The 12543-nt window shown below is 38.2% G+C and overlaps 1 protein-coding gene across 3 annotated transcripts in view; it reads right to left on the bottom strand.

Annotated features, from left to right (window-relative positions):
• The window catches only part of LPXN (leupaxin), a 37378-nt gene extending 25122 nt beyond the window's left edge, over window positions 1–12256 (bottom strand). Inside the window, exons 1-3 of one of the 3 annotated variants that reach the window (XM_055300718.1) lie at window positions 11029–12256; window positions 10454–10524; window positions 4676–4827 (exon numbers count right to left, since the gene is read on the bottom strand). In XM_055300718.1, coding sequence (XP_055156693.1) covers window positions 4676–4827; window positions 10454–10524; window positions 11029–11057 — 252 coding nt within the window. In that variant the 5' untranslated portion in view covers window positions 11058–12256. Of the gene's footprint in view, window positions 1–4675; window positions 4828–9745; window positions 9811–10453; window positions 10525–11028 lie in introns of those variants that run through there. The other 2 variants (XM_055300719.1, XM_055300720.1) reach the window with 2 other exon arrangements.
• Between the last annotated feature and the right edge of the window lie 287 nt (window positions 12257–12543).

Raw genomic sequence — 12543 nt, 5'->3', positions numbered from 1 at the left:
GCCAGGGGGATGCAGCAGTCAAAAAACAAAACTAAATGAACATACAAAAGTTATCTACCCTGGTCTTTATATTGTGGTGGTGAGAAATAGGTAGTAAACAAATTAAGAAGAACTCATCGGGGATGGGGGTGGGGGTGGAAGATGGGAAATGGGGTAGAGATGGCAATTAAAAATATATGGGTCCGGGAAGGACTCACTGAGAAGGGGGCACTTGAGTGAGGACTCCTAGAAGGTGAGGGAAGTAGCCAGATTATCAGGGGGACCATGGTCCAGGTAGCTAGCACCCTGTGGAACAGAAAGGAGACCAGGGTAGCCTGCACAGTGGATTGGTAAGACTGGGATGGGAGTAAAAGGGACCAGAGCAAGTGGGTAGAGTGAACATAAAATTCATTGTTCAAAATGGGATGTTCTTGAAAGTGAACGAGGGAGGGTACTAAAAATAATGAATACTATATAATTTTTTAAATATGTATTTATTGACCAAAAATTTGATTTTCTTGTACTAATGGACCTATAAGATAATTCAGTTGAAAACTTATTTTCAAAATAAAATTTTCTAGAATATATTTAAATGACATGCAGCTATAAACATTAATTTTTAAAGATTTATTTACTTATTTTAGAAACAGTGCGTGCAGGGGAGGTGCAGAGGGAGGAGGAGAGAAAATCTCAAACTGACTCCCCACTGAGCATAGAGTTTCTAATGTGGGGCCTGACCTCATGACCCTGAGATCATGACCTGAGCCAAAATCAAGAATCTATGCTTAATCTACTAAGCCACCAGGTGCCCCTAAACATTAATTAAAAAAAAAAAAACTTTTTATATTAATTATTTGAACATTTTTAAACAGCACAGTAAATAACTGCTCTTGATGTAGATTCATATACTTTAATTGGTTACTTAGCCATTGTCTCTTATGCTGTAATATGGAAATTTTTCAGAAAAAAATATCTTTTTTAATATGATTTTATTATTTCCATATTTTTAAATAAAATTGCAAACTTCCACAATGCTGCATTTTATGGTTAATATATTTTGAAGTTGTTGACACTTTTAACTGATGCTTCTCTGTAACCCATAATTCTTTTAATTGAGAAAATACTCCTACTCCTGCTGCTGCTGATCCTCTAAATTTAGGGCAAATTCTACTAAGTGGAGGATATTCTCAATTGTTTCTCATATTAAAACCTATAAATATTTCTGCCCCAATATTTTCACAGGTGCTGTATTTCTGCTCCATCTAGAGCACCTTTCTTCAACAATATTTTTACAAGATACACTCTTAAGTTGTCTCTATTCGTGATTCTTTTTTAACATTTTGCCAAATGTAGATACTGCAAAATCATAGGCCTTCACAATTTCATCCTATTCTGGTGGAGAATATAAATTTATCCAATTAAAATTAGAAACTCCATCAAAGGCAAGATTTTTCCAAAGCACAATTTTCAAATTAGGTAATTAAGCCATTTGAGCTCTCATCTTTTAACTTGTTCAATTCCTCCCCAGCTTTTGTCAAGAGACATTTGAGCTCCTTCCTTTTTGCAAGCTTTGTTTTACATAATTGCAACTTGCTAAAAGCTTCAAAAGCCCAATTTTCATGCTACATTCACTGAATAATTTGATTAAATATTTCTGACTGATTTTGCACATAATACAACCTATATTTAAGTTACTTTACAAAGTGTTTTTTCAAAGTCTTGGGCATTTCTAAAATCTGATGGCTGACAGGCAAAACAGAGAAAAAGCAGATGCAACCATGCTGAAATGTTTCTGTATTCAACACCAGCTTCGGTCACAAGAGCTTTGTAGATGAGTTATATATATGTACTCTGATTATGTAAGAATATATTTGTAAATTTTGACATTTGCAGTTTCTATTTTGATTGGTGGAATCCTGGAGCTTGTTTAGATGCAGTCATGAATTTTGTGGACATCACAACCAATTCGAAGCACGTTTCTGCTTCCTAGATTTTTAAGTCTGTAAAGAACATTTTTTTGGCCATAATTCTGTGCCCAAACAAAATCTGTATTCATATTATCACCCAAAAACCCCCAAAACCTCCCCAAAATCCCTCACTTTGTCTTCAATGTTGAACTTTTTCAACTAAATTTACAATGACATTAATAATACCCAATGTTTCATTTTTGACAGAATGAATTTCCAAATGCTTTATTTCGATCCTTTCAGTTGGATGAAAAAAATGAAAGCTTTTGGAATTAACAAGTTTTCTAACTCAGGTGGCACAGGTGTAAAACTGACATTATCTCCTGGTTTGCCAAAGGAGTCAATTCAATCGTCAAGTTTACTTTAGTTAAAAGTACAAGATATCTTGAAGCTGAAAATGAACAAAAACAAATGTAGGGGTGTCATTTGCTCCAGATGGAAAGGTGTGCTTCACCATGACATGTGAACATACCTCCTGTACATGCTAAATCATTGGGCACACGCTTCTTAAACTATTAACTTATGAAGGGGAGGCTGATGCTTCTTAACCATAGTTGTGTCTTCCTGTCTTCTGAGGGGCAGTAACATATCCACTTGCCTCCATGGTTGCCAGGAAATGTTGGCAGGTATTTTGTGCAAATTACACATTCGTCATCAATTTCTTGAGAAAATTAAACATGTAATTTTGGATTTTGGATTTGGTTTTGCTTTGAGCCAATGTTGCTAAAAGCATCTACTACAAAAACAAAAGCATTGTCAAATAATAAAATAAATAGCGATAGCTTTACATATACAGTTAAGGACAAAACTGCTTTACCAAGAGCATTTAGGTTAAACTACACTCAATGGCCACAATGCTTAGCCTCTTTTTCCTAAACATAATTTGTGGTACATCAAGCCAGAGTTTCCCATATTTTTTTCTGACTCTGAGGAGGCTCCATGCACCTCTTGAGCACGAGTGGTGGTATACCTAGTGGCCAGCTATGCGAAAAGCCTCAAAAATTTTCCTGCTGGGATCCCTGGGTGGCTCAGTGGTTTGGCGCCTGCCTTTGGCCCAGGGCGTGATCCTGGAGTCCCAGGATTGAGTCCCTCATCGGGCTCCCTTCATGGAGCCTGCTTCTCCCTCTGCCTGTGTCTCTGCCTGTGTGTGTGTGTGTGTGTGTGTGTGTGTGTGTGTGTGTGTGATGAATAAATAAATAAAAACAATTTTTTTTTCCTGCCACCACCCAAGATCAGAGGAGTTGACTGTCCCTGACTGTGCTTAAGCTCTTAGTTTTAACAACCAGCACCCTGCATATTGTCCCTGAAAGGGTGCTTGCCAGTTAGAATCTGTCTGAATAGGATCAGGGAAAAAAGAAATGAGTTATCATTAGCTATCTTTTGGATTTAGCCATAATAAAGTTAGAACTCTGTTCAGTGAATATATTTCACATGCTACTAGATGAGATGTTGGAAAAAAGCAGAAGAACCAAATGGAGGTCTATCAATTCATGCTGGTGTAAATACTAACAAGAAAACTTCACAAAATATGGAAAATTTAGGGTAAAGGGCAAATCCAATAATAGGATATTGAGAAAACAAGCAAAAACCCAGGACTCTTCCAAGTGAACCAAGATGTAGAGTCACCCCACTAAGGTCAGTGTAAAGAACGTGGCTATTACTTCAAATGAGATGACTAAATGAAGATGGAAATTCACAGAGAGGGTTCTCAGTAGAGGAATAACATGATCCAAGTTTTACAGGATCACTCTGGCTGCTACTCTGAAAATAAAAGGCAGGGGAGAAGGGTAGCAAACCAACTCAGAGCCTTTGGCTATGATCTTGCATTGAAGAGAAAAGACAATAGCTTCCTATGAGAGAAATAAACGTGCATCCTTAAAAACCATTTATATACAGTTGGAGGAAAGAACAGTCAAATGTGAAATGAACCATAGGCTCAAACTTTCGGGTCCATGCAACCTGTGATTTCGCACCAAGTATACAAGCAGGAATCACAATATCAGAGATCAAAACACTGTATACAAAGAGTATGTACTTAATTCCTCTTACATTAATTCCATTCTCATCAAGCAACTGCCCAATTATAAAGTAGATTCATGTAGACTTACCAACAGGAAGGGAATATACGTATCAGCAAATACTATTCTCTGTTCTACTTGAATGGTTTTGGCTCTAACCAGAAAATAATAAACTGGATTTCTGTTTTTTTTTTATATATATATACAATCTCTTATGAGTTTAGTTTGTTTGTGTTGGTCTTCTAGAGTTTCATCATCTGTAGGTACACTAATAATTGAGTTTTATAACACATTCAACAGAGATCTAGAAAGTTGTGACCATAAAAAGTCACCCTGAAAAGACTTGTCTGAGCTGTCACTTGGCCTTGTCCAGGTGCCCCTCGGTCTTGGTGAGTGCCATTCCAGTTAAACTGCAACATGCAACTCTGATACCCAGAGAGTCATATCAAAATATTCCAAGTAAATTAGGGAATACTGTGTTACCATGCCCTTATTAGAAAAAGTTCAGTTCTCAAAGGTTTATTCTTCTATGATGATTTTCTCAATTCTCCTTTCCAAAAACCCCACCTTCAAGTTATCACAGAGGGATTTTTCTTTCTCTTTCCAGGATACATGATTCTCCTTTCACATCATTTTACGTAAGATACAATTAATTCGCAGAAAGGCACTCAAACATGTATGTTCAAGGTACTCCAATAAATGAAAAGTTACCGGCAAGGGACTTGGATCATTCTGAACTGAAACAGTCTCTGAAGCAAGGTTACTCTCCTTTCTGGAGTGCTGATCCAGGGGAAGAGGATCTGGGTTGGAGGATTCATCACTGTCCTGGAGGGTGGATCGCTCCAATTCCTCCAATAAGGCATCTGTATTATAAGACACAAGAGAATCATAATATAGAACATGGAAATATTCTTCCTCTAGGATGATTTCCCCCTAAATGTACCCCTGTGCCTCCATTTACCTCCTTCTTTTTTGGGTGAAGGCTACCTTCAAATATCTTCCCTTACTTTTCTTCAAGAATGTGGTCTATTCTCCCAAAAGCTGTATAGTGCCTCCACATACTGTGACCTATTTCCTATGGTTGCATCCAATTTCACAGCATCACTCAAGCATTTGACTTCTTATATTGCAGGGTATTAATTTTTATCATTTGTTTAGGGTGGATTGCCCACAAAGATCTCCAGTATGAAATAAGTAATTACAACTTTTCTAAATGCACCAGGACAGTAATGTTTATTCTTAACCCTGATTATGCTTTCTTGTGTCCCAAGCATGTATCAAAAATTTTAAAACAAAGTATATGTATTCTTTTTTTTAGGATATATAGGGGAGAAAAAGGGATCAGGGAAAAAACAGATATTGCAAAATCAAACAAGATGATGTTGCAATCCAAATACTTGAGACTTGTTTCTCCAGTAATTTTCTTAGGAAAAACCTATGCACTCGACAAGTATCACACTATCACTTTTCTGTTGTGATGAAATTAATAATAAAAATGTACACATTACAGGCACTATGCTCAGGAGGTTATATATTTCATTTAGTCATCCTAATACTTTAAGGCAGGTGATATTATCCTTATTTTGTAGATCAAGAAAGAGACAGGGGTTCTTGGGTGGCCCAGTCAGTTAAGCATCTCATTCTTGATTTTAGCTCAGGTCATGATTTCAGGTTGTGAGATTGAGCCCTGTGAAGCCTGCATAAGAGTCTCTTTCTCTTCCTCTACCTACCCTCTCTCTCTGAAAGAAAGAAAAGAAAAGAAAAGAAAAGAAAAGAAAAGAAAAGAAAAGAAAAGAAAAGAAAAGAAAAGAAAAGACAAATATGTAGTTTAAGGCACACTGCTACTGATGCAGACTTTGACCCTCGGCTATCTGATCCCAGCCCCTACACTAGCTTCAGGTCAAAAATGCCAGTCTCCATCTTCATGTGGATTTTCAGGGCCATCTTGGCACGATCTGCTCTTCTCTGAAGTTGTTTTTTCATCTACATAATGAGGAGATTCTATTACAATTTTTTTCAAATTGTGGGTTGATGCCCACTAGTGGATCTCTACTGGAATTTTTGCCACAGGTGATGGTTTTTAAGAGTTTGCAAAACAGTGGATTATATTATTTGACATTATTTGATTTCTGCAGATGAAGGGCTATGGGGAAATGCTTACCAATGAACATGATATAATATCTGATACTGCATTAAGATAATACAGGAGTGAAAGATATGAATGGGTGTATAATGAGATAAGATTGGTCAAGAGAGTAGCTGTATGAGCGGGCTCAGTTGAGAATATCAATGACAACCTAAGTAAATTTCACCCTAGATGATTCCAACAAGGTCAGAGACCAAAAAATGAAAACAAAGATGAGAACAAAATAAAACAAAAGGACAACTAAAGTGAAAAACAAATTTTAAAACAAAGTAATAAAAAATAAAAGGCCAAGAATCCCAAAGAAGAAGAAAAAAAAGGAAAAAAGAGAAAAAAGCAAAAATAAAAAGGAAAAGAAAGAAAAAAGAAAAAGAGAAGGAAAAAAAGGGTGGGATTGGGAGATGGTGGTGGTGATGAAGTTATAGTGAAGGGAGAATGTAGTCTACCTGAGGGGTCTTAGAGGGTGATCCTCTTGGTTCTGAGTGTATTGTTCTGTATGTTAGAAGATGCTCAGTCCCAAATTTATATAAAACAAAAATACTTGTAGAGGGCCCCAACATTGACCACAAAAACATAAATGAGATAAAAGAGGGGGGCAGAATGGGAATGAAGAGAGAACATAATCTCACAGAATGAACCAGCACGGTATACCACTTGGTTCTAGGCGCATGCTGGTCATGTTTTAGAAGGTATTAACTTCCACCCTTGTAAAACAAAATGAGGCAGAGAAAACAAAAAACACAAAACAAAAAAAAACATATCTTGTATATCTCCCAAAATTAAATTGAGTATGTCGAAGGGAATCTAGAAGTGGAAAATATATCTAGACCTGTAGTGAAAGGGATCATAGGGGAAAGGAGAGAAAATGAGTGGGAAAAATCAGAGAAGGTGACAAAATGTAAGAGACTCTGGAAACTCTGGGAAATGAACAAGGGGAGGTGGGCAGGGGGATGGGGTGACTGGGTGATGGGCACTGAGGAGGGTACTTGACGGATGAGCACTGGGTGTTACATGTTGGCAAATTGAACTCCATTAAAAAATATACAAAAAATATTATGAATATTTTATATTTATATTTTCATTGATTTGAGGGTGCATATATACACTTACATATATTTTTTACAAAACAATTACAACTTTGTTGCAAGATATTTTCTCACTTCATGTATCTTGGACATATTATTGTCAGTACAAAAAAAGCTTCTTTACTTCTCTTTAGATCTGTGAGATATTTTATTGTTTCAAAGTACCCTCTACTCAAATATAGATACCTTGAGGATGCCTGGGTGGCTCAGTGGTTGAGTCTGCCTTCAGGTCAGGGTGTGATCCCGGAGTCTCGGGATTGAGTCCCGCATCGGGCTCCCTGCATGGGGCCTACTTCTCCCTCTGCCTATGTCTCTGCCTCTCAGTCTCTCTGTGTGTCTTTCATGAATAAATAAAATCTTTAAATATATATATATATATATATATATATATATATATATATATACAGCTATCTTTTCTTCCATTGGTAGAGATGTGGTCATTTTCAGTTTCCAATTTTTTGGTGTTTCACTTTTATAATTTTTCAGTGTTACAAGTATTGCCACAATTAATTTTTAAGCATACATGTTTATATATTTAGAAGAGGATTTTTGTAGGATAAATTCCTAAAAGTGAATTTTCTGAACCAAATGATATGAATACATTTTATTATAGCAGAAAATGCCACATGATCTTCTCAAAAATCCACCAATTTACATGCCTTCCACATAGAATGAAAATACCGGTTTTGCCACCAAAAAAAAAAAAAAAAGAGTTGATGACTGCTTAAGCTGATTGATGACTATAGATTTCATTAAACTATTTTCTTTACTTTTACATATTTTAAAATTCCTCATAATTAAAGGTCCTTAAAAAAGAAGAAAAAAAAAGAAAAGAGGAAACTAATGTAGAAAGAGAAAGAAAAACTTGTTTTCTCATAGCTTTACTAGCCAGATTGAATGCCAATTTCTGGGTTCCAAATTTTTATTCTGTACCCCTCTATTAAGATACAGCCCTTTTCAGTTGTCTAACCTTTGCTCTAACAAGAAGTCATGTATCTTCTTGGACTCAAAATAAAAAGACATTGACAGTAAAGATTAGGGGAGAGGGGAGACCCTCTCTAAGAGAAGCAGACCATATCTCTAAGAGTAGAAGGTTACTAACCAGTGAACCAAATTTAGTGAAACTCTCCCCCCTGGGTCATGAGTTAACAGGCCTTTCTCTTCCTGTTTCCTAGAAGCGCACATAACACCAACACCCCAGATTATCTTGCTTTCTGCCAGATTCCGTAATTTGTAGATGACTAATTTCAGTATGACAAATGTGGGATTATGAGGGGTGGGGGCGGGGGGCAATATTAGACGGAAAACTCTGTAGTCCTTCCCTATAGCCCTTCATCTGCAGAAATCAAATCACGTCAACACGAAAGGAAAAAAGTGTGGCCTCCTGGGAGAGCCCAAAGGATTGGGGTGATTTCAATCAGAGCCAGAGTCTGCCTCAGGTTCCCCTTTATTTAGCATCTCCGAGTAAGGAAGGTTTAGGTAAAATCTGCTGGGTAGAAACAAACCACCAATGTTAGAGGAAGTACTGCAAAAAGGAAATATCTGCTTGCCTTTGCTGACCTGTCTTCCACCCTATTCTTCTGCAGCAGAGAAGAAAGACCCACTCTAAGTCTTTTGGGTAATTACTGAGCTGTTGACAATCTAAAGAAACAGTTGAGGTTCAGCCGCCCAGATATATTATATGAATGTTACCTTCCAGGCAGCTTGGTACTTTCCACATCTCTGTACCAGATTTATCTACTGTTCATCCTGTGCAAGCAGTGCAAAACTCTGCAAATCTAATTTTTAATTATCTGGGTTGTTCTATGGGTTGGAACACCTGAGCCAACACACTAAAATGGGAGAATGCCTTGTAGCTTAATCAGTTCTGGTGTCAGGGGTTCCTGCGAGTGATACTGAACACAGTTATTGTTTTTCTCAGTTTTTTCATTGAAAAAAAAAAGGATAATACCCACTTCAAAGAGTTGTTTCAGACACTAACATGATTAATATATGTAAAAATGTCAAGTTTTAGTTTAAGTCACTAAACAAGTATTACTTTCCTTCTGAATTAGCTGCATGAAAGCCATTAGGTATCGCTAAAATAAGAAAGAAGGGCTAGATTCTAGTGAGCTGGATTAGAACTCAGGCAGAAAGGTGAACGTCCTCGACTCTCACGCAGACTAAAAATCTGGATTCTACTCCAAATCCAAAACATGTTCTACCCCATGCATCAAAATAGACTTTACCTCCAAAACAATTCAGTATTTATTTATTTATATTTAATAAATCTTCATTAACATCTCTTCCCTCCTGTATTTTGCCTATCTTCTTTTCTCTGTTCCTCTAGTTCTCAAATTACCCTCCAAACAACTAACAACAAAAAAAGACAATACGCAAGATCTGCTTATAGTTGTTCACACTTTTGACATACCCCAAACATACAAAAACCCAGGACGCTCTGGAATTAATACAGCTTGGAAATTGAGTAAAATGTTAGTGACTCAGTATTAGTAAGGATGCCAGCAACAAAAGTCAGCAAAGGAAAGGGAATGAATCCCAAGAATGACAAACCTTCCATTACTCCAAAGACTGGGAATCAGAGATCTCTCCGAGAAATGTGGCCAATTGTTTCACTGCTGGTTTTAATTGTTTGAAATGGAAAGAGTATCATATTTGTAGGCCATAGTAATCTGTTCCTTCAGAATTCCTCTGACTAAAAAGCTTAGCAACAGAATCACTGGAGTTTTAAGCACTAATTCTCCTTGATTTAATACTAAACCATGGAACAAATGAAACCTCCCTGGCCTTTCTCCAACATTTACAGATGCCTCATTCTTGTTCTTCTGGTCCATTTCTTCTCCTCGTAATACCCCCTTAATCCCTCTCCTTTTTTTCTTTTTTTTCTTCTTAAATCACAAATCTGCAGGTGCCAACTATGCGACCACCCTATGACCAGCAACAGCCCCCGAGGGGCAAATACTCATAATAAAATGACGATCTCAATCATAAGTCAATCCAAAAATATGTGTGCAAAGTTTCCCCTGGTGAGCACCAATCTCTCCGCCAATTTGTGCCGCTGCAAAGAGTGAACCCAGAGTTCCCCAAAACAATCATAGTTCCTCCTGCTTCACTCTTGGTTGGGCTGAGGTCAGGAGAGAAGTGGAAACAAAATCTTCCAGCACCACCCTCCCTCTGGCTTCAAGTACACCCCACCACACGGAGATGGCAGCCAAGTCTTCATTCCCTTGGAGTTTCTCCTCCAAGATGGCCCTCACTCACCCAACTCTTCCATCGTCACACACCCAAGATGCTCTGGTCCCACAGGTTGTGAGGAAATGCTTTGGCATGTGCTGAACAAGAGGACCACAAAGGAACTGAATGAGACAGCGTGAAGCTGCCTCTATAACCCTTTTTGGTTCCTGTATTTGCCTAGCACTTCCTCTCTTTTGATTCGGTGAGTTTCTTTTCCTTTTTTTTCTTTCTTGCTTTTTTTTTTTTTTTTGTAAGTTAGGGTTTTGAAAATGGGACATATAAGGTGCATAGAAGGATTTGAGTTCTGTTAGTGCATTGGCCAGGGTGATAAAGATTCGAAATTAACTTCGAAAAAAATTGAGCACCTACTATGCGTCAGGATTCATCTTGAATTCATGGGACCACAGATTTGCACTTGCGTTGTTCCCCAATGTGGGTCTATGGCACTGTGACTGTGCATCAGAAAACCTGCTATCTGGGTGTGAATGTGTGTGTAAAGCCATGACTGTGGAAGCAGTTTCCTTCATAAAATTTCTATCAGAGTTAACCAGCACCCAATTCATTTTGCTATCTTTATTTACTGATTCAGAAATGATGCTTACCAGCTTCCTTGACTAGAGTGCAAATCCATTAAAAGTAGGGCAGAGTAGCAGTCACATTGGGATTTTTTCAGGGCTTGGTTATTTCTGGGGTCTAAAACACAACTATAGTGATCATGAAGAATAAAACCGGAAGACCAGACACAAGGTATCAAGCTGCAGATGTCTCAGGAAGCACAATTTCTGCCTAGTAATGTTGCCTAATAGCAGTTTCTCTGAAAAGGGATCCTGAGATTGACTTTCACCTTTTTTATCGCTGTGATTTTTTATCCACGTCAAATGAAATAAAACATTTACAATAGGCTTATTATGAGAAAGCAGTATGTAAAGAACTATAATTATGGCCCTCTGAAACATAATATTACTTCCATTTTTACCAGTGGTGAAATATATTCAAGGGATAGTAACTTGCTAAAGATAACGGAATTACAGATAGCTTTGCTATTTATTATAATCCAGATTTAGTTTCAGTGCCTGTGATCTTTCCTCTCTAACACTGAGGTCTTTTTTTTACGTTGATGTAAAGGAATCATTCATTCTCCCATTCCCCTGTGATGTTAAGATTTTTTTTTTTTTAATCAAAAGGAGATTCCCACTCTGCATTACTTTGAGCAGCCATTGGATGTCAGTGCTGTTCCAAAAGTCCAAATGGATTTGAAACAAATTCCCATCCACACCAATCCATACAGCTTTTACAACTGAAATGCCACTAGTCCCGTTGAAAGTGCAAAATGCTCGATGGCGAATATAAGACATTTGCCAAATCTTAAGTGGTAACTGAGCCAAAACACTGAAAGGAAAAATGCACTTCAGCACTTGGCTTGCAAATATTAGACTCCATCTGCAGCTTAAAATGAATGATTAATGTGAAATTTAGAATTGGATCCCCAGGTCTTGTTTTCATCCGCTTGGGGGGCGGGGTGTGTGTGTGTGTGTGTGTGTAAGCCCCAGATGCTTCATTTTTCCAGGGGTAAGAACCACTCTCTGATTTTAGTGCATGAAAGGAAGAAATGAAGGCATGCTGGAGGCCCACTGCTGTCGTGGAATGCAACCTGGAAAACAAATGGAAAACTCCCATTTGACGCATTAGGATAATTTAGCTGCACGCGCTGGTGGACATAAAAGTAATTTGTGACAAAGCTGCTGTTCTGACTGTGCTTCCTGTGCAGCAGAAACATTTAAAACCACAGAAGCCGAGTGGTTTCGAGGCAGGAGGCACGAAGGAGGCCTTTGGTTTCTGAGTAGGTCGCAGAATCACGCTAACAGGACCACCACCCACCCCCCCACCCCCCCCCCCCCCGCCGCTGCAGCCCCGGGGACTACAGCCAGGTCAAAGCACCCGACGCCAGCTACTGGGCACCGACATCTAGCAGAACAGTAGCTCTACAATTCTTTCCAGGCTTTTATTAAGAACCAAGTGATTGATCGGTGGGAACTGCGCTACGCCCCGAGCACCCGACGGATCCAGATTCGGTCCCTGACCTCCAGGAGCTCACAGGGTAGGGAGTTACAGGATGA

Source organism: Nyctereutes procyonoides, unplaced genomic scaffold (genome assembly GCF_905146905.1).
Source record: "Nyctereutes procyonoides isolate TBG_1078 unplaced genomic scaffold, NYPRO_anot_genome, whole genome shotgun sequence".
Lineage (NCBI taxonomy): Eukaryota > Metazoa > Chordata > Mammalia > Carnivora > Canidae > Nyctereutes > Nyctereutes procyonoides.
The sequence above is the reverse complement of the archived record's forward strand: the minus strand, read 5'-3'. Positions and strand labels throughout refer to the sequence as shown.